General features: G+C 37.8%; 1 protein-coding gene and 1 pseudogene across 7 annotated transcripts in view; one reads left to right on the forward strand and one right to left on the reverse strand.

The window, feature by feature from the left end:
- Window positions 1–22,887, forward strand: part of UVRAG (UV radiation resistance associated) — a 324,263-nt gene that overhangs the window by 142,321 nt on the left and 159,055 nt on the right. For all 7 annotated transcript variants that reach the window (XM_017344617.3, XM_051822278.2, XM_017344612.3 and 4 more), the window contains one exon: window positions 16,374–16,479. In XM_017344617.3, the coding sequence (XP_017200106.2) occupies window positions 16,374–16,479 (106 nt within the window). The remainder of the gene's footprint in view (window positions 1–16,373; window positions 16,480–22,887) is intronic.
- Window positions 19,405–19,807, reverse strand: LOC100354582 (protein MIX23 pseudogene; annotated as a pseudogene).

Consider the following 22,887-nt stretch of genomic DNA (forward strand, 5'->3'; position numbering starts at 1 on the left):
AGTTTTCCAAGTCTTTACCTCTTTTTCCTGTTTTAATGATAAATTCTTTCTCTCTTTTTTGCATTTGACTGTGTACAGTTAAAAACAAGCCATGTAACTGAATGCTTTGCTTCTGAGATATTTCTCTCAGGTATCCTGGTTCATTGCTCATAAATTCTGTCCTACATAAACCCCCTGGGCATGGACACTTTTCAGCCAAGTTTTTTGCCTCGGTTTTTCCTCCATTTTCTAATACCTTGTCCCCTGTTTCCATCTTCAAAGTTCATCAGAATCAGAATTGTCTTTACTGTCCATACTTCTCCCAGCATTCTGGTCACAATCACTTAATCAGTAGTAAGATTCATACTTTTCCTACAGCTCTCCTTTTTTTCTGAGCCCTCCCCAGAATTAGACTTCATGCTCCATTCATGGCAACCTAAGTTTTTTCTAGCTAGCTCCTTCAAAATCTTCCAGCCATACACAGTTCCAAAGCCACTTCCACATTTTGAAGTGTTTGTTAGAGCAATACCTCACTTCTGGTACCAATTTTCTGTCATGGTTTGTTTTGTGCTGCCCCAATAGAATACCTGAGATTGGGCAATTTATAATGAACAAAATTTATTTCTCACAGTTGTGGAGGCTGTGACATCATAGATCAGGCTCTACCATCTGGCAAGGGGCCTTCTTGCTGTGTCTTAATGTGACAGAAGGCATACCAGGGCCAAAGGGCAAAGAGAGAGCAGGGAGGAAAAAGGACGAAACTCATCTGCTCATAACAAACCCATTCTTGTGGTAATGACAGTACTCCACTTGTGAGCATGGAAACCTCATACTGTGAACACTTCTTAAAGGTCCCATCTTCCAACACTGTCACAGTGACAATTGAGTTTCAACATGAGTTTTAAAAGGGACTGACATTCAACTCATAGCACCTATAAAACCATCAGGGCCTGCGTGCAACCTCCTCACCCGACCTGAGTTGACCTTTTAGTTGTCTCAACCTCTTGTTGAGACAGTTTGACAGTTGTGCTAGAAAATTATTTATATTTCTATTGAAGAGTTATTGGCATAATGTTATATATTGTATCCATTCAAATTTTTGAAAATGTTGTCATAATCTGTAGCTTGTTCCCTTTCTTGTTTCTAATTCTAAAATACTTTTCTGTGTACTTCCTCAAATATGTTCATTGTAGAATGAATACGTTTTAAATTGAACTTGCTAAAATGCACATGGAGGATATTATGAAAGAATCTGGAAATGATTTAACCTGTTCTTATGCCAAATGTGGTTCTTCTTGCCTGAAATGAGTTATTTGAGATGAAAATTGGAGATGTGAAGAGTTGATTATTGTTCTCTAACTGTTGCTTCATCAGTATTGTTTGTTAGTTTTTGAGGGTGCATCTTGGTAAGCCCTGACGTACTCATTATCACATGTTTTCACACCACCTACCATGCATCTCCTCACCAGAACTTTCCCACCCACCGTGCTACCATTTACTTTTCCATGAAAGGATGTACACTTTGTACATAGCAATGGCATTGTCTTATTTGATGCCATTACATTGAGACTCTGTTTTTCTCAACTATGTACACGGTCTAGACAGAGGAATGTAAAAGCAGGCTTTAGGGTAGACTCCTGGTCTTACTGGAAACAATCATATTTAATAAACCTACAAACAAGTATTTGAGTGATTTCCATGTGCCTGAGACTGTTGTAGATGAGCTGAAGATTTCCTAGCAGGCAAAAGATTGCCTTAGAAATCTTAAGATTTCTCCTGACTAGCCTTCCCAGGTTGCCACTTGTGACATTGTTCTCTTCAGTGTATCACCTACTTTCTATTCTGAATGTGCAATGCACTCTTTTAGTGACTTTCAAAAACTATTCCCAGCACCCCAAGCCTATCCTTTGCATATAGCTGCCATAATCCTACCAACCCCTCTTCAAATTGAAACTTAAATCTCATCTCCTTTTGTGAGTCCTTTCTAAGATTGAGTTATCTCAGACTGATCCATTTTGAAAAGGTCATTAGACTTGTAGATACTCATGACTCAGTGAGGTGTTTGATAAGGTGATAAGGTATGTCATAATAATTTTGGAAACAAGATGAAGATGTATAAGCTGTGTGACAGAAAAGATTGGTGGATTGGTAACTGTTTAATGACTTGCTATCAGTGTGGAGGGAGATTTTTAGCATCATGGCATAGGGCTCTGTTTTTGATCTAGTCTTCAACATATTCATTCATTCAGTTACACACCTGTCACATGATTATAGATTACTGTGTGTGGGAAACCACAGTATGCTGGGGATATACTGCTGAACAAGGGGAGCATAGTTCTTGCCTTGAGGATATTACAGTCTAAGCATATGAACAGAGATATGGGAGATTTAGTAAACCAATGCAGTGTAATGTGAGGCTTATTGAAATGCTGATTATTTGAATAATAGAATCAATATATAAGAAGATCTTCTTATATATTGAATATATAAAAGGTAGAATATTTATCTGGCTCATCTTAAACTTCAACATGCAGTTTAATTAGGATAAGAATGTAGTCTCCTAAAACCAGCTTGTAGAGGTTGAGAAGAGAAGATGAAGGTTTGACATATGGGAAACAACTTGAATAAAAAAACAAGGTGTGGGGCCAGCACTGGTGGCCCATATGGGTGCTGCTTCAAGTCCTGGCTGCTCTACTTCTGATCCAGTTCCCTGCTAATGCAGCTAGGGAAGCAGTGGAAGATGGCTCAAGTCCTTGGGCCCCTGCACCCACGTGGGCGGCCTAGAAAAAGCTCCTGGCTCCAGGCTTCAGACCAGTGCAGCTTTGTCTATTGGCGGCCTTTTGGAGAGTGAACCAGTGGATGGAAGATCTCTGTCTCTCCATCTCTCTTTCTGTAAATCTGCCTTTCAAATAAATTAATAATTTAAAAAAAGCAATGAAAACTTTTAGTCAATATTCAAGTCACTGGCAGTTGTTAGAGGTCTCTAACTATGTTGACAGAAATATAGCATCTTGAATGAGAAATAGTAGACCTTGTCTGCTTTGCAAAAATTTTTGTAATTTTTTTTTTAAATAAAAGAAGAAAGGGAGAGTGAACTACCCAGGTGCCTGCAACTTCTGGGGCTGGATCAGGTCAAAGCTGGAAGCCTGGAACTCAGTCTGGGAAGCCGATATGGGTGTCAAGGACCCAAGAACTTGAGCTGTCACCTGCTGCCTCCCAGGGTGTACATTAGCAGGAAGCTGGATCAGAAGCAGAATAGCCAGGAATCAAACCAGGCATTATGATATGGGATGTGGGCATCCCAAATGAGACCTGATCTCTGCAAAAAAATCTGTCCCTGCTTTGCAAACTTTTAAAAATTTTCCCAAGGCAGTTTTCCAAGAGTTTTTCCATACTTGATGATTACCAAAAAAAAAAAAATAATAATAATAATAAGTTCTTCAATTCACAAATATTTTGTGGAATCTGAGAACAATAAGAAGACATGTTACAATAGTCATCTGTTATTTATTGAGTGTTTACTGTGCCATAAATGTCTAAGAGATGGGCCTCTCTTTAAGGGAGAGAGGGAAGTGATAGTCACTGAAGGTTTCTTACTGAAGGCTGGGGTGTTTGAGCTCCTGTGGGGAAGCTCAGGAGCACAAGCAGCAGTACAGTTTTCGAGTAGTGTGGAGCGTTTGAGCTGGTCTTAGAAGAAGATTCCAGGCTTGAAAAGAAGAATGGTCAAGATTTGGACTGAACATTTTGTTAGTTTTCTACTATTACATAATAAATTAACACAAATTTAATGGCTTAAAACAATATCCATTTGTGATGTTGTTTCTGTAGATTAGAAATTTGGGCACTTCTGACTTTGGTTTTCTCCTTATGGTCTCACATGACTAGAATCCTGGTGTCAGCTGTGTTGTGCTCCTGTCTGGAGCTCAGGCCCGTTCACGCTTGTGTGGTTGCATGCTTTGTAGGATGACGGCTCCTGTTCTCTTGCCAGTTGGCAGCTCCATAGAATCTGCCTGCAGTTCACAGCTGCACCCTCCACTCCATGGACTTTTTCCTGCATCTAATCTCTTTTAGGAGGGGCCAGTCCTTATTACAGTCTCAGCGAACTAAATGATCAGATCCACCCAGTTTATAGTCAGCTTAGACTTTAACTTAAAACCATAGATGGGGTGACTTTAACAACACAGATTAATTTTCTTATAGATTTGAAGGCTGAACACTGAGATCAAGGTGCCAGTGCCGTTCAGTGGCTGGTGAGGGCTCTCTTCCTCACTTGCAAATGGCTGCCTTCTTTCTGTGTCCTCACATGGCCTTCCTCTGGTACACGCACGTGGGGAGAGATCATCTGTATTCCTCTAATTGGAAGGTCAGCAGTGTTATAGGAAAAGGACCCCATGGTTATGACCTATTTTAACCTTAATCACCTCCCAAAAGCCCTGTATTCAAATACAGTCACATTTGGGGTTAGGGCTTCAATGTGCTAATTTTGGGCAGTACATAGCACCCAGCTAATTTTCTTTTGATTAACTCATAATCAACTGATTTGGGATCCAAATTATATTCCCCAAGTCTGTTTATCTTGTAAAGTAGCAGATCAGAGAGAACGTCGTATCTATGTTTACAAGTCTTACCAACATACTATGGTAGGGGAGCATATAGGGCATGTATGCTGGTGTAAGGATTTTGTGTGAAAGATAGTATTATTAATAGAAACATAGGATGGCAGATGCAGTGGAGATATGGGATATATTGTGAGTAGAATAGAAGAATAATGGAAAGAAAAAGCACATGACAACCTGGGAAATACCAGACCCTAGTTTGGAAGGTTCAACCTAATGTCTAAGAACAAAGCACTTTGGAAACGAAAATGTATTTAGTATGTGAGATGTACTGATGCTGCAGTTTGTTGTGGAGATAGTTGGCAAGATTATCTTGGGAATTACAAGTTCATGAATGGGCTGGCGCCGCGGCTCAATAGGCTAATCCTCCACCTTGCAGCGCCGGCACACCGAGTTCTAGTCCCGGTCAGGGCACCGGATTCTGTCCCGGTTGCCCCTCTTCCAGGCCAGCTCTCTGCTGTGGCCTGGGAAGGCAGTGGAGGATGGCCCAAGGCCTTGGGCCCTGCACCCGCATGGGAGACCAGGGGAAGCACCTGGCTCCCGGCTTTGGTTAGCGCGGTGCGGCGGCCATTGGAGGGTGAACCAATGGCAAAAGGAAGACCTTTCTCTCTGTCTCTCTGTCTCTCTCTCACTATCCACTCTGCCTGTAAAAAAAAAAAAAAAAAAAAAGAAAGTTCATGAATGGAAGATAGACTGTGGACTTTGGAGTTAGACAAATCTGAGTTTGAATCCTGATCCTGCCACTTACTAGCTTCAGTTTTCTTGTGTGTAGCTTGAGAATGATAATCTGTAATGTCTGTGGATAGTTGTGAGGATTAGATGCAATAAACATTTCAAATTTTTAAACTGGTTCCTGGCTCATAGCAAGCACTAAATGGATGCTTTTTCATTCACTAATGATTTATTAAATAAATGTGTAATATGTGCCAGACACTATTAGACCTCTGAGTTTTAATAAATATTAATATTTTTATGCCTTAATTAGATTTTATTGGCCTTTGAGTTACCAAGCAAAAAGCAATAGAGTTTTATTCTATATATAAATAAAGAACTATAGAATGCTTTTAAGCAAGATTTAACATCTAATCATATAATTTGTGATCATTTTGTTCTGGTACATGAATAGCCCCAATTATGTGTGTGTGTGTGTGTGTGTGTGTATGTATAAAATTGGGGAAACCTAATTTACCTGTACTTATCCTAATTATTGATACACTATGACTTGAAAGATTTCTTGATCTCCATTTCAGTGTTTTTACTTTTTTTAAAAATATTAAAAATCAAGAAAAGATGCTTCTTTAATTTTACTTTTGTCAGAATCTTTTCATGCTAACTTCAGTTTTGGCAAAATAATTTAAGGGAAAAGTAATGATTCACCTGAATAAAAAAGGAAATAAAATTTGAATCCTTTGAACATAAACAAGCATCGTCTTTCAAAGAGCATAGAAATGTTTGTCTCTTACTGCTCTCACCTGGCAAAGGACCATCAGCTATTGCATACTCTCAGCAAAAGCAAACACTTGCGACTCACACAATTGCCTGTTTAGCTGAAAGGAAGCACAGAAAGAAAAATGGATGGAGGAACAGAGTGTAGAGTCAAGGAATGGATTATTCCCCATACCTCTTTCCAAAACTCCAAAGACAGTGATCATGTAGGATAGTTGACTAAACACAGAAATGATAAGATTTTTCTGCTTCAGGAAAGCATGCACTTTACTTTAGAATTATCATATAATAACTTTAATTATTTTTCCTCATTTGTGGGAACCATATCCATGGTAAAACTACTCTAAATTGTGCAGCTTTACTTATGGACGACTTGTTTTTCTCGATGCCTGGTTCCCCAGGAAACATGAGCTCTGTGATTTTCCCTGTATCCTCTTCAGCTGACATTCAGATTCATTCTTCTGAAGTGTTCCAAGTCAATATTATGCACTGATATTTTATAGCCTGGAACTGGGCATTTTCACTGTGTAAACCCGAAAAGTAAATAGTCATATTTCACTATGATTAAGAGAATGAGGAAGCCCATATTTCCACCTGGGAGGCAAAGACCATTTACATGACGGGACAAATGGAGAGGAACTGGCAAGGCTTTGGGCAGTGTTTATATAAGAAAGATGCACTCATTAGTGTACAGAATATCTATGGCAGTGAATTGACTGGAGATTCACTGGGACATCTCCAGAAAGTAAATGATGTGGTCCAGCGTCACTGATGTGCTGAAATAGGCTTTTTTTTTTTTTTTCATCCCCAGAAGGAATTCAACGGAAGTCATTCCCAGGAATAGGAAATGACACTCCCTGGGGATTGCCATGGTACATGAAGTAGAGAGACAGATATGAGAAGAAGAAGAAGGAGGAGAGAGAGGGGGAGAAACTCCCATCCCTTCTGATTCACTCCCCAAATGCCCAAAATGGCTGGGACTGGGTTGGAACCACAGCTAGGAGCTGGGAACATAATCCAGGTTCCCCCATGAGTATGTCAAGGACCCAATCACTTGACCCTGTTCCCCAGGGTCTGCATTTGTGGGAAGACCAAATCAAGAACCAGAGCTAGGAACTGAACTTAGGTACTCTAATGTGTGATGTAGTTATCTTAACTGGTGGGCCAAATGCCCTCTCCTGGTGTGTGTGTGTGTGTGTGTGTGTGTGTGTGTTTAAAAAGGAGAGAGAAAGAGAAAGATTGAGATTAATTTCATTTGCAGCAACTCTACTCACCTTTCCCACATGGGTGGCATGGTCGAAGTATTGGGCCATCCTCTGCTACCTTCCCAGGTGCATTAACAAGGAGCTAGATTGGAAGTGGAGCAGCCAGGACCCTAACTGGCACTTCAGTATGGTATGATGGTGCCACCCTAGCTTCGGCTTACCCTGCTGTGCCACAATGCTGGTCTCTGGGGTATATATTTTTAAGACAGCAAAAGTAAGTTTTATTGTTCTTTGCAGAGTAAAACAAGAATTATATAAGGTGGCCATCAAGTCTGATAGCTGAGCAAGTCATTTAACAAATCTGATATTACATTATAATGAATGACAAAATATTAGTATCTATATTTCTAGACTTCTTTCCTATAGAGTACATCTTTGGAAATGAAAAAAAAAGTAATAAAGATTGTGTTGTCCCATAATTGTAACACTGTCATCCTCAGTGTAGGCACAGCTAGTATAACATTTTCCTTAACGCTTTAGGCTCCATTTCCTTTAGCAGCTATTTGTAATATTCTCAAGAACTCAATCCAGGGCTCCTGCTTGGGTTGGCAAGGACCAAAGTCCCTGAGCCATCGCTGCTGCCTCCCAGGCTCTGTATTAGCAAGAAGCTGGAGTCAGGAGCTACAGCTGGGTATTGAACCCAGGCAATCTGATGTGGGACACAGAAGTCTTAACCAGTGTCTTTAAGTGCTAGGCCAAACACCTGTCCCACTAAGGCAATTTACTCTCAGACACGTGAAAGCCTCTGGGATTGGAATGTAAATGAGAACTTTAAAATAAATCTCCGTTAATGTATTAGAAGAGGAGAGACCTGGAATACAGAACTATGTTGCAGGTTGGTGCAGTCTTTAGTCTTTATGTCCTGTTTCCCATTTTTTAACCAAAATACTGTTGACATGTTGCAATGAGTATAGTGATGTAGGTGGTATCAGAATATGGCTTTATACTCAGAAGGCAAGCATCTGGAGGCTATTGGGTAAGATAAACTACAGTTAGTAACAGAGCGTATGAAGAGCAGAGGTGCTTTGGTATTTAGTAGATAATGGAATTGAGAAGAGCGAGAGTTGAAGCTGAAAAACCAGCTAGGAGGCTATGGCAGTATATTTAGACAGAGGTGACAGACTTGAAATGGCCTTCATTGAATCCTTGTTGCTAAATATGTCGATACTGCCTAGGCCTGCTGACTTTGCGACAGGGTCCCTTCCTTGCTTCCTTGAGATATTCTGCTCCTGTGACTGCTCTAACACCAACTCTGCCAGGTGTCCTACTACTCTGGATATTCTGGTTAAGATTTTTTTGGGGGGACTGGTTTTTATTTCTTAATTTTTCTAATCCCTTAAATATTGAAGTTCCTCTGGATTCTGTTCTAGGCTCTGTTCTCTTTCATTCTCACAATCGTCCAGGGTGATCTCATTCATTTTCATAGCATTAATAATGTTTCATAATGTTATTAACATCTGTGTGCTAATGATTGCCACATTTTTATCTCCAGCCAAGATCTGTTTCCTGAGCTCCAGATCCTAATATTCCACTCATATTCAACATTCGTCTTAGATGTTGCACAGGCACCTCACACTGAAAACAGAACTCAAAATGCTCCTCCTGTATTTCCCATCTTGGTAATTGGCATCAACATTTTCCTGGTTCCCTGAGCCATATACCAGCGATCATTCTTTTTTTTTTTTTTCTTTTCTTTTGCAATATGGTCTATCTACAATAAACCACAGACAGCTTAAGCTGACGTTAGGTGAGTTTTGGTAAATATACACACCCATGTTGTAATCATTCAAATCAAGGTATAGGAGAATTTTTATTACCCAGAAAGTTTCCTCATTCCCCTTGGCAAGTCATTCTGACACCCCAAGTCCCACCCCTGGTTGAGTCAAACATTTTCTTAAAATTGCCTCAGCATTTACTAGCTTTTCCTGTTCTTGAACTTCTTATAAATAGTCTCATACAATACATTATTTTAAATTTCTGACTTCTTTTGTGTAGCATACAGTTTTTTTTTTTTTTAAAGATTTATGTATTTATTTAAAAGGCAGAGTTACAGAGAGGCAGAGAAAGAGAGAGAGAGAAAGGGTGTGTGTGTGTGGGGGGGGGAGGTAAAGGTTTTCCATACACTGATTCAATCCCCAGATGGCTACACCAGCTGGAGCTGGGTTGATTGAAGCCAGGAACCAGGAGCTTCTTCTGGCTCTCCCACGCGGGTGCTGGGGCCCAAGCAGTTGAGCCATCTACTACTGCTTTCCTAGGCCATAGCAGAGAGCTGGATTGGAAGTGGAGCAGCGGGGACTAGAATCGGCGCCTATATGGGATGCTGGCAGTCTAGTCAGTGGCTTCATTCACTATGCCACAGCACTGGCCCCTATAACATACAGTTTTTGAAATGTATCCATGTTGTTGTATAGATCAGTAGCTTATTCCTTTTTTTAATTTTTACTTCTATGACTGTACCACAACTTACTTATCCATTATTGTGTTGATGGATATTTATATGGTCCACAACAGAAGAAAACTGTTAAGAACACCTTACTCAAGCCTTTTGTGTCATGTGCTCTCATTTCTCTTATACCTAACAAACTGTTGATACCTCATACAAAGAGGTATAAAAATTGAATCATTTAACTTATTGGAAAATGCCACACAACTTTCCAATGGTTATACAGTTTTACAGTCCCACCAGGAATGTTTGAAAGTTCCAGTTACTGTACTTATGTCAACATTGGTATTGTCAGTTTTGTAAATTCTAGGCATTATAATAGACTTGTGGTAGTATTATTTTGATTTTGGTTTTTAATTCTATAATGACTAAGGGTATTGAGTACCATTTCATGTGCTTATTAGGCAGTCTCATATCTTCTTTTGTAATGTAATGTGTTTGTTCAAATATTTTGCCCATTATTATTTATTGAGTTGATTGTATTTTTACTGTTGATTTGTAGTTCTTTAAGAAATGTATTTTTTCTCAATCAGTGCTTCTTCCCCACACCTTTTTATTTTCCCAGTAATCCTTCTTGATGACTCCTATTTGGGGGATCCTTGCCTAATCCAAGGTCATAAATATTTTTCCTACATGTTATTCTAGAAGTTTCATGACTTTTGTGTTTACATTTACATCTGCTTCATCTCAGATTAAGTTTTGTGTGTGAGGTGAGGCAGAGGTTAAGGTTTGTTTTAATTTTAAAATAAATTGATTATATAATGAATGGGTCTATTTCTATCATCTGTATTTCATTGTTTTGTTTAGTCTCATGCAGCTACACTGTCTTGCTATAACTTTATGATGAGCCAGAAAATCTGATATAGTTTAAACACTTCAACATTTTCTTGGCTACTATGGGTGTTTTGTATCTATATCATTTTTAGAATCAGCTTGTCAATTTCTACAAAAAAAAGTCTTTTGGGGTTGTTTGCTTTTCCTCTAGAGATAATTTAGGGAGATTGAGCTGTTAGCAATATTGAGTTTTCCAATCTATCATGTATCTATATATCTGTGTTTACTTATTTCTTCTTTAATATCTTTTAATATTTTATTTTCAGAGTACAAATCTTTCACATTTTCCATTGCATTTATTTTAGTTATTTGTTTATTATATAGAAACACCAATTGATTTTTATATGTTAACCTGGAATCTTGCAATTTGCTAATTTATTTATTATTTCTAGTAGTTGAATTGTAGATTTCTTCAGACTTTTCTGTATATGCAGTCATAACATCATTGCCTATATTTATCACTTATTTCTTTTTATTGCTTTATTGCAATGTTTGGACCTTGATTACAGTTTTGAGTAGAGTAATGAATGTGGACATCTTTGCCTTGTGTGTTTTAACATGATCATGATTTCATTCTGTCATTAATTGATTTTTAAATGTTATACCAACCTTATGCTGCTCGGATAAGCCTCCTAATAAATATGTACTGTTCTTTTCATACATTGCTAGAGTTAATTTACATTTATTAATGATTTCTGCATTTATTTTCATGTATGATGTTGATCTGTAATTTCTTTCTGATATTCTTGTCATGAGGCAAATTACTTGCAAGTTATACTCATAAAACAAATTGAAAAGTATTTCTTCTTCTTCTCTGAGAGATTTTTGATGCAACTGGTATTTTACTGGTGAAACCATCCTGGCCTTGCGTCTTCTTTGTGAGAAGTGTTTGAATTGCAAATTTCATTTCCTTAATAAATAATGATTAATCATATTTTCTATTTATTTTGTTTTGGAAACTTGTGGTTTTTAAGCAGTTTGACTATTTCTTCTAAGTTGTATTTACTGGTACAGTGTTTTCGTAATTTCCCCTTAATGTCTTTTAAATGTTGGTAGGATCTATTGTGGTGTCTTCTTTTTCATCTTGATGTTGGTAATTTTGTTTTCAGGCATGATTCTTTTTTTTTTTTTTTTTTTTTTTTTTTTTTTTTTTTTTTTTTTTTTGACAGGCAGAGTGGACAGTGAGAGAGAGAGACAGAGAGAGAAAGGTCTTCCTTTGCCGTTGGTTCACCCTCCAATGGCCGCCGCTGCAGCCGGCGCACCGCGCTGATCCTGGCAGGAGCCAGGAGCCAGGTGCTTTTTCCTGGTCTCCCATGGGGTGCAGGGCCCAAGCACCTGGGCCATCCTCCACTGCACTCCCTGGCCACAGCAGAGAGCTGGCCTGGAAGAGGGGCAACCGGGACAGAATCCGGCGCCCCAACCGGGACTAGAACCCGGTGTGCCGGCGCCGCAAGGTGGAGGATTAGCCTATTGAGCCACGGCGCCGGCCAGGCATGATTCTTTTTAAAATTTTCTATTTATTTATTTGAGAGAGAAATAGAAAATGAGCTCCTATTTTCTGGTTCTGTTGATTCAGTCAGGAGCATAGCCAGGACGTGAGCCCAGGTACTCTGATACAGGATGCAGGTGGTCTTTTAACCACTAGGCCAAATGCCTGTCCCATAATCTTCTTCTTTTTTTTAAGATTTATTTTATTTTACACATTTGAAAGGCAAATGCCTTTCCCATATTATTTTCTGCTTTTTTTTTTTTAAAGATTTATTTACATATTTGAAAGGCAGAATGACACACAGAGAGGGAGAGAGAGAGATCTACCATCTACTTGTTCATTCCCCAAATGGCTGCTACAGCCAGGGCTGGACCAAGTGGAAGCCAGGAGTCAGGAATTCCATCCAGGTTCCGCATGTGAATGGCAGGAGCTCAAGCACTTGGGCCATCTTCCACTGCCTTCCCAGGCTCATTAGCAGGAAGCTGGATTGGAAGCAAAGCAGCCTGGACTCAAGCCAGCACTCTGGTATAAGATACTAATATCTCAAGGGGTGGCTTAACCTGCTGCACCATAGCTCCAGCACACCCTATCATTCTTTATATCTCTTCCCTCTCTCACTTTTCATGTCTTTACCCTGTACTGTCACTGTTTTAATTTAGGACAATATTCTCTGTTGCTTGGGCTATGGCAGTAACCTCATAGACTATTTGCAGTCTTTTTTTCTGTGTGTCCCATTCACCTTACTATAAGAAGAAAGGTCTATCTAAAATACAAATATTATTTTCTAGCCTAAAACTTTTTCATGGTTTCCTTCTCCACATGGAGTGAAAAGCTGTTGATGATAAGGTATCTTAGCGTTTGTCTCAAGTAGACCCATCTTTCCTGTATTTTCTTCTCTCTGCAAGCTTGAGGGAACTATTCTTCACCTTCTTTCTAGGTGTTCCAATTTGTCATTCTCCATCTTAAATGTGAATGTAGCACTTCAGATATGGTATGATCAACACTAACTAGACAGAAATTGTCTTCTAATGTCTCCTTTACTGTATTGTTCATATCTGATTCATATGGTCTCAACTAATCTTTATGAATATTTACATGGTATAATACCTTTTATTCACTAGATCTTTACATTCCCAGTGGTGTCTAACCTCAAAGAACTTTCTTAAAGCTCAGTGTATTATCTCAAATTGTGTTAAGTACTAGGGATGCATCTGTTTGCTGTCACCAGAGTACCTGTCAGACGTTTGCTTAATCTGTCTTTCCCAACACCTGTGATGATTTTTGTTTCAGCTTGGGAGTGTTAGTGTTGATATTGACCAGTCACCCATATACCCAGATGGTATATATTTCTCTCTTTATAGATTCTTTGCATAGTTTGCAAAATCAAGAAACTTTCCTCTGAAACTGGCCAACTAGTTAGGAGGTAAAGCAGTTTCTTTTCTTGTCAGTCCTTACCCCCTGGGGAATTAGGATGTCCTTCGTTATTTTTAAAAGCCTAAACACTTCAAACTTTTATTCTCCTGTTGGATTTGAAAGGGGGACATTATTAGCTCTGTCTTGATGTAGCAGGGGCTCTGAAAGTCTATTTGGATAACACTGAAGATTGGAGGAAATGTGACTCTGTCTGTGTGTTTTAAGCCCCTAAGGTAAGATCAGAAAGCGTCTGGGCCAGTGAGAGCCAAATAGTTGAAGTCATACATTAATTATGGTCATGAATCATTTTTATTTTTAAAGTCTTTACCGTTTGACAAGGTTGTTTGCATAGTACCAGCGAAGTTTTAGGCAGCACTTTCCTTCTTTTAAAGTCACAGGCTATTTTGTTGCTCTGTTCTCTGGCTTGATAATGCCTATCGTTTTTAGAATTGAGTTAAAATTACTTGTTTTGTACCTGGACAAATGTCAGGAGATATTATGTAGTTATGCACTGACTACTTTTGGTATAATATTTTAAAGTTGTAAATATGGGAAACTGTCATGTTGGTCTATCAGTTAATCTCCCATTGATGTCAATCAAAAATACAAATCTTGAGACTATGCTGTTATATTCAGACATTAGACATTCACTGAGCAAATGTATTTTGAGTGCCTCCTTTGTGCCACATTCTATGCTAATTAGCATTTAGAATACATAGGGGAAGGTCAGATTTTTTTTTTCCCCTCAGAAATACCTATTGAGGAAATAAACAAGGAAATAAAGAGTTGCTATAAAATGTGGTTAAGTGATGTCAGAGTACTTCAAAAGGTACTTAGCTTGGTACAAAGGTACATGTATCTTTCCATTTTCCACAAACTTTTTAAAGTACTCTTGTATTTGTTGTGGTGTCACATACATGGTCTGGTAGATTTCCAGAGGGAGGTCTGCCTCTCCCTGTCTGCGACAGTCAGGGAAGGCTTTTGAAGTAGAGGCTATGCTCGAGCTGCCTCTTAGCGGAGTAGGAGTTGACTAACCTGTTAAAGGACAGAGAGAACTTGCAGGCAGAACAGCTCATACAGAGGTACAGAAGCAAGAAGTGGCGCAATATATTTGGAGAACTGCCAATAGTTCAATATTGCTAGAATTGAGAGTTCAAGGTAAAGAATATCAGAAATGATACTTGGAGATGTAGGCAGGGACCAAATCATAGAGCCTTCCTTAGAATTTCTTTAGGGCTGCCATACACATGTGCACACCCAGAGCAAGAAGCATAGGATTGTCTGCTCTGGATTCCTTAGGAGCCCTGGAGCAGTTGTTGAATTACTGATCTCATGAGCAAAGTACCTTTAATAAGAGTTGGTCCCTTTTAGAAGACCTAAGAAATCCTCAGCTATCAGGCAATTTCCAAAAGTGCAAAAAGAAGTCGTGAGTATTTTTAGTGTGTAGTGTCATAATAATAATCAAGTTGACAGAAATACTGATGCCATCAAATCCTTAATAAGATGCACCGCCCACATATGTGATGATTTTTAGGTTAGGACTGATGATGACCAGTTTGTAAATACTGAGGTAGAATTTATACACAGTGAAATATGTAGATCATAAGTGTGAATTCCATGAGTTTGGCGTACTTTTCACCCCAGTCAAGGTATAGGTCATGAGGGCCGGTGTTGTGGAACAGCGGGGTAAGCCTCCACCTGTGATGCCAGCTTCTCATGTGATCACTGGTTTGAGTCCCAGCTGCTCCACAGTCCTACCCAGCTCTCTGCTCATGTGCCTGGGAAAGCCGCTGAAGTGCTTGGCCCCTGCCACCCATGTGGGAGACCCAGATGGAGCTCCAGGCTCCTGGCTTCCACCTGGTCCAGACCTAGTTGCTGCAGCTACTTGGGGAGTGAACTAGTGGATGAAAGATCTCCCTGTCTCTCCCTCTCTCTATAACTCTGCCTTTCAAATGAAGAAAATAAATCTTAAAAAAAAAAATGATGGAGAATAATTCCATCAGTTCAGGGAATTCCTTTGTTTCCCCACTCTGTGAGTCAGTCTGTACCCAGTAGGCTTGTCACCAGTGATAGGTTTTACCTGTTGAAGTTTGTATAAGTGGAATCATACAGTATGTAATTTTTTTTTTGCTTCTGGCATTTTTTTTCACTCAACATAATGTTTTTGTCTATAATTTTTTTGTATATAATTCTATATATAAGAATGTTTATAGAAAATAATGCAAATATCCATGAAATAAGAGATAATAACCACACTGAATTATACCCTATAATGTAAATCTACTTGGCAGAGACCAAAAAGCAAAAGTCTCACAAAATCAAAGCTAAAACACAAAGAAAAGTAGCTCTGTATTTCTTCAGTGAGAATGTCATTGCTCCTTAACCAGTCCAGTGTTCAAGACCTGTGCCTTTGTCTTGCATACCTTCTTTCGTTTGCATTTTTCTTACATGTTTCAGGGTGCTGACTGCTTTGATTGAACCTTCTGAACTTTGTGAATTATTATGAATATTGTTTTTCTTTAGGGATACCCGTGATTAACTCTCTCTGTGACTTTAGCAATCCACTTGATTCCCCTGGGCCTCAGCTCCCATATGTAAATGGAAAGATTTAACCAGGCTGTTTTCTAAGGGTTCTTCCAGACTCCTGGGAGTTCTTCATCCTAGTTGAGTACATCAGAGGCAGGCAGGCAAGTAAAGAAAGGCTCATTTAGGGCTATATTGTTTTAGGATTTATTGTAATCTCTGTTATTTCATTGTAAATATGCTAGGCAATTGAGAAACAATCAGTGTGGGTTCGTCATTAATACTGTCTATCCTGGGAGGTTTGTCACTGTATGTTGAGTTCATGGTTAATTCACTTAAATTTCTTTCCAATTTGTTATTTTTAGGCTTCATAGAGCCCAGTGTGCAATTAAACAGACTCAGGTAACTGTTCAGAAAATTGGAAAGGAGATTGAAGAAAAACTAAGACTCACCTCTACAAGCAATGGGCTGGTAGGTTTTCAGTGTTTGCCTGTTTAAACTCCTTTTGCACTAAAAGGGATTATCATATTCTTCTTGGATTAATTTTTTTCAAATAACTAGATATTTATTATTATTTTTCTTAATAATGTTTCACTGAATGTTTCTGTTGGCATTTAGATGTTGGAAATAAGCTTCCCCATCTGCTAATACTGTAACATACAAAGTGCCTGATTATTCTGCTAGATGAGACTTTAAAATCCATACAGTTTCTTAGAAGATAATTAACAGGCTATTTTATTAATGTCTTATAAATGTGAACTCTAAACATGAACTGTATAGTGAAGGAAAAATAGCTGCCAGAAAGAACAAAAATAAACTTCAGGGACCAATCTACTTCTAAGAAATGAACTTAAAAATTACTTGGACTGAGCATACTAGACTGGGTTGTGGGTAAGGTTCTCTTTTGGGAAATACTGTGTTAGTGAGGCATTTCCAAAGAAATCGAAATTCCAACCCAAGTGAACAGACTTATAATATTAGTATAATTTTGGGTTGCTTTGTACTCTTCCTAGTAAAGAAAAAAAATGTCAATTTTAGAATGATGACTCTGTCTTTGTATGCACAGTAGTGGATATGACTAATAAGTTGAACTTTTTCTTAAAAGAAGCCAAATGGCTATGAATAGCTTTTGATGAAGTTTGTGCTACAGATTATGATACTTAAAATTCAGATCTTCTAGTTAAGTTCTAGATAAACTTAAGTGTTTGTTTGCCTGAATCAAATAGGTAGCATCTTCCATTTGTCATTTGTGCCACTGTCAGCGTGGCTGGGGGTCTTTACATTCCCAAGCAAAAGCTTTTTGTTCCATTGAAGATTTGCCCAAGTAGAGAATTGTAGCAACAGAATTAACCTACAGAATTCTCTGTCCTAGAACTGGAAATGGATTAGTTCACACTATATAAAATTGCTGATTTTGACCTATAAATAACAATTTAATATAGTTCAGTCCAATATTTAGTAATGTTGACCTGGCAAATAACAGGCATACAAAATGTGGTGGCTGCAATAACGTTAACAGTATTTCTTATTCATATGACTTTCCTTGTCTATGCAAAATATTTCATTCCTAAGATACCATTAAATCACCTTTTATTATAACATAAGCCCAATAAAGGACCAAATTCCAGATCATAAATATATTGTCAGAGAGAAAAAAAAATAGCTGATTTTAATCCTTTCTGTAGTGTACAAAAATGCTACATTTTTAGAACTTTTGTCTGGTTAGAAATTGCTAGGTTTTATTTTTCTTATTTTCCTCTCCCAAGGCAAGACTGGGAAATTGCTTGTTTTATTAAATGACAGCACATGCTTTGTCTCAGTATGGAAAAATGTATGTTTAATCCTGTTTTTCTAAAATATAAGTGGTGACACATAGAGCAAGGTGATAGAATGTATGAGTTTAAAGAGGTCAGGTTCAGAGGTTCACTGTGTGTTTTTATGTTGCCTGTTGAACACAGAAGAAAATCACTGGGTGTTGAACTGAAAGTGAACCTAAAAATCATCTACTTCCCTATTATCCCCATTTAAAATCAGTTTCTCCCCGCCCCACCGGTACATTCTCTCCCCTTTCCTGCTTTATTTTTCTGTTTGGTACTTATACCTTTTAACATGGTGTATATTTTATGTATTTCTCCGTCTAATCTGTATGAAAGGAGCAATTCTTGTCATTCTCTTTTTTCCTTGCCATAACCTCAGCATCTAAAAAAGTATTTGATACATAGTGAGTAGTCAACAAACATTTGTTGAATCTAAGAATGAATCTAATATGTCCTTCTATAATAGGACAGAAAAGGGAGACTTAAAGAAGAGAAGCAACTTTTTTAGAATAATTTGACTGACTGAGATAGAGAATTAGTTTTACTTGTCTCCTCTTGGGGAATAATGCCATCTACATGTAAATCATACTGCAACCCAACATATAAGAATTAATTTAATTTAATTTTGGCCTAAGTAAAAATACAGTGAGAAGCTTTCTTTGATATTGAAAGAAATCAGATTATTTTCAAATGCAACTTCTTATTTATTTCTGAGTAGTTCAAAGAAATTGGATTTATAGTTGATGACTCTCAAAGGCGTGGCATCGTCTCACATTATACTAATGCCCAGCTATTTCTTTGGCATTTAATTATATTTCATATGAAATATCTGCTCTTGTCATCTTGAGGTTTTACTATGTGTTTTAGATTTTGTCAAATGGGCTTTCTTGGCATAATTGTGTGTTTTTCTGTTTCAGTATTTCAGTGACATACATTGCTTGATATTTGCATTCCTAGGGAAAGCCTTCTTGGTCATGATAGATTATACTTTTTATGCATGTTACTGGATTCAGTTTGTTAAAATTTTAAAAAATTATACACACACGTGTGTGTAGTAGATATGTTTAAATATTCATGAAGAATATTGGTCTGTAGTTTTGTTTCCTTGGTAATCTGATGTTTTTGTCAGGATAATACTGGCCTCAATTCACTGTTGGGAAGTTTTGCTTTCTGTTTTCTGAAAGACTATGTAAAGAATTGGAATTGTTTCTTAAACGTTAGTAGAATTTGCCATTGAAGTTATCTGGGCTTGGTCCTTTCTTTGTGGGAAAGTTTTGAAGTAGAAATTCAGTTTCTTTAGTAGTTATAGGGTTTTCAAGTTATCTACTTTTTTGAATCAAAAATATTTTAATAATTACAAAACATCTCTTTTACAGAATTGTTATAAAATAGCAGGTATCTTCTCCATAGTTAACATAATTATTTATGCTTCAGTTCTTGGCTAAGTGGAGCTGAAATCAACAAAATGTCTTGGACTGTTGGCTCAGAAATCATCCTAGGAAGCCCGCCCTGTTGATGTCTGTCATGCTTAGCTATCATGAGATGACCAGGCCCTTAAAAAATTTTCATCTTTCTTTCTTTATTCATTCTTTGGGGGCTTGAAGTGAATTTGGCAGTGTTCATTAAACACCTTCCAGCTCCTGTCATTTACCATTTCTCCAGCATTTAGTCCTGACTGTATCCATGTCAGCTTTGGCTACTCTTTTCTAAGTTGCTTTAATAATGTTAAATTATCCAAATTCTTCTCTCTCTCTTACTACTTCTGAAGTCTGGGCTATATAGTTTTTTTTTAATGACTCTGTCCCTACTAGCATGAGCTGCCATCAAAGACTCGTAAGTTGCTTACAGGTTTGGCTGGCATCCATTTTCCCTGCAAGGGAAGCTGCTGGAAGTGTAGTGTTTAATTCGTCAACTATTCTGTCATCAATTGTCCTCATCACCTCGAGTAATTCCTGGAACTTGGTGAACTCCTCACAGTTCATACTGCCATATCGGACCCAAGTTATCTACTTCTTGAGTGAACTTTGTTAACTTGTATCCTAGGATTTGTCGGTTTCACTTTAGAGTTTAATCTTTAATTTTAGTTATTCTAATGGATACGTGGGACTTTCTTGTCTTGTTTTTAAATTGCATTTTTATGATGAACCTTTTTCATATCCTGTTAGTCACTTGATTATCTTGTAAGAAGTGTTAAAGTATTTTTTTCTTTAAAAAATAGACGATCTTATATTTACAGGAAACTTCAGAGGTAATTCACAGAGTTCTCATAAATGTTTTACCCAGTTTTTCTTGATGTTGACATCTTGTATGACCATAGTATATTTGTCCTGGTACATGGTCAAAGCCAAGAACTAATACAGATATGTTACTACTAGCAATGAAATTTATTCAGATTTCACCAGTGTTTCCACCATCTTTTTTTTTAATGAATAACAATTTTTAGAACAGTTTTAAATTTATAAAATTATCACAAAAATAGAAATTTACCTAGTATACTCCAGATCCCATTTCTTCTGTTATTAACATCTTATCTGAATATGTTACATTTGTTATAATTAAGGAATGTATAATGATAAATTATTATTAACCAAATTCCATGCTTTATTCAGATTTCCTTAGCTTCTACTCAGTGTCCCTTTTCTTGTCTAAAATTCCATCAAGGAAAACTTAATACATTTAGTAGTTATGCTTCCTAAGACTCTTCTTAGGTGTGACAATTTGTAAAACTTTCTTTGTTTCTGATGACCTTTACATTTGATTACAGGTCAGGTATTTCTTAGGACTTGTCTGATATTTTTCTCATAATTAGACTGGGTTTTTTTTTTTTTTTCTTTTCTTTTTTTGACAGGCAGAGTGGATAGTGAGAGAGAGACAGAGAGAAAGGTCTTCTTTTTTGCCGTTGGTTCACCCTCCAATGGCTGCCACGGCTGGCGTGCTGTGGCCGGTGCACCGCGCTGATCCGAAGGCAGGAGCCAGGTACTTATCCTGGTCTCCCATGGGGTGCAGGGCCCTAGCACTTGGACCATCCTCCACTGCCTTCCCGGGCCACAGCAGAGAGCTGGCCTGGAAGAGGGGCGACCAGGAAAGAATCCGGCGCCCCAACCGGGAGTAGAACCCGGTGTGCCGGCACCGCTAGGCGGAGGATTAGCCTATTGAGCCGCGGCACCGGCCTAGACTGGGTTCTAATGCCTCTTTTTTGTCTCAGTATCTTGTCTCTAGGGTATAACAATGTGTCTAGTTAATATGTCTTCCCAGTCTTCTTTGATCTGTGGGTTTTTTAGTTTCTTTTAGATCACCATGGCTAATCACTGTGAATATTAACTTAGATCCTTTGGTTAAGGTAGTATTTGCTAGGTTCCTCTATTATGAAGTTTCCTTTCCAAATTTTTGTTTTTTGAAAGCAATTACTGAACTCAGCCTACAATGTAGGGGTGGAGGTGAGGGTGGGGAGAAATTAGGCTCCACCTCCTAGTTAGAGGGAGTACCTCCCTATATTATTTGGAATTCTTCTAAGGATTTGTCTCTTTTTCCTCCATTTATTTATTCAATCATTTACTTATCAGCATGGGTTTATGTATGTTTATTTTGTACTTGGGTTCGGAGCCAGTGCTATGTTAAGGGATCTTTCAGGTTGGCTCTTGTGTCTTCTTGATATGTTCCCATCTCTTTATTTTTTAAAGTAATTCCTTACTCTGGTACTATATGATCCTGGCTCATCTTTCATTTTTTCTGTCTCACCCATAGAAGCAGCCATTTTTCCAAGAACATTTAATAACGCAAACTAGGTACTGGGTATGCTTGTTGGTACTGCGTTACAGCCACGTCCAGGCCCCTCAGTGGGCAAACCTGGCATATACACTTATCTCTAGAAGTATTATTAAAGAGTTCATACTAATGTTTTCAGTTCTATGTCACAGGGTTCATTCTCACTTCGGTTTTTTTGTAGTATCTTCTCTATCAGTGAGATACCTTGCTCCATTATCTGTAATTATTTTATTTATTTTACTCAGTCCTAGTATACATGTAAAGGAATCTCAGATTTCTTATTTTTCATCAATCTTTATCTGTTTATTTCAGGGTTTTAAGAATGCATGTTTCTGTATGTTCCTTTTTCTGATATGCATTTTTCTCAGTCTCCGGCTTCCTTTTTGTGTTCTTAAAGTATTTTCCAGAAATGAGAGAAAATTTTTGTTTTTTTAAGCAGGATTTTCTTTTCTTTTTATGTTTTTTATTTATTTATTTTTTAAAGATTCACTTATTTACTTGAAAGGCAGAGTTACAGAGAGAGAGGGACACACACACACACACAGAGAGAGAGAGAGAGAGAGAGAGAGAATTTTCCCCTTGCTGCTTCCCCAAGTACATTAGCAGGAAGCTGGATTGGAAGTGGAACAGCCTGGAATCAAACTGGTGTTCACATAGGATGATGTCAAAGGTGGCGGCTTTATGCACTACACCACAGCACCAGCCCCTGAGCAAAAGTTTTTAAGCTTGACAAAATCCAATGTAATTTTGTCTTTTAAAACTGTAATTTTTATTTTGCAGACTTTCTGTGTTTGTTTTAAAAATGTTTCCCTGGCACAATGTCACAATAGTGCTCTCCTGTGTTTTGTTCTACCAGTTTTATAGTTTTGGGCTTTACATCTGGACCTATGTTTCATTTCAAGTTAATGTTTTGTACGGATAAAATAAAAGTACGTGTTTTTCCTCGTGGATATCTGGTTGAATAGTCTTTCCTTTTGTCATTTAATTGCCTTGACATGATTACCTAAAATCAGTTGATCATATACATTTGTCTATTTCCAGATTTTCCATTCTGTTCCATTGATCTATATGTCTATCTTTCACCAATACCAAACTCTTACTATGTAGATTTATCTTAAAATCAGATAGAGTAAGTCCTCTAACTTTGTTCTTTAAAAAAAAAATTCCAGTGTTTTTTCTAGATTCTTTGTATTTCCAAGTGAATATTAGAATCAGTTTGTCAATTGTTACAAGAAAAAAAACCTCCTGTAATTTTGATAAAGATTTGTAAGATAAAATTATGGAGAATTGCCATCTT

Source organism: Oryctolagus cuniculus, chromosome 1, assembly GCF_964237555.1.
Source record: "Oryctolagus cuniculus chromosome 1, mOryCun1.1, whole genome shotgun sequence".
In the NCBI taxonomy this organism is placed as follows: domain Eukaryota; kingdom Metazoa; phylum Chordata; class Mammalia; order Lagomorpha; family Leporidae; genus Oryctolagus; species Oryctolagus cuniculus.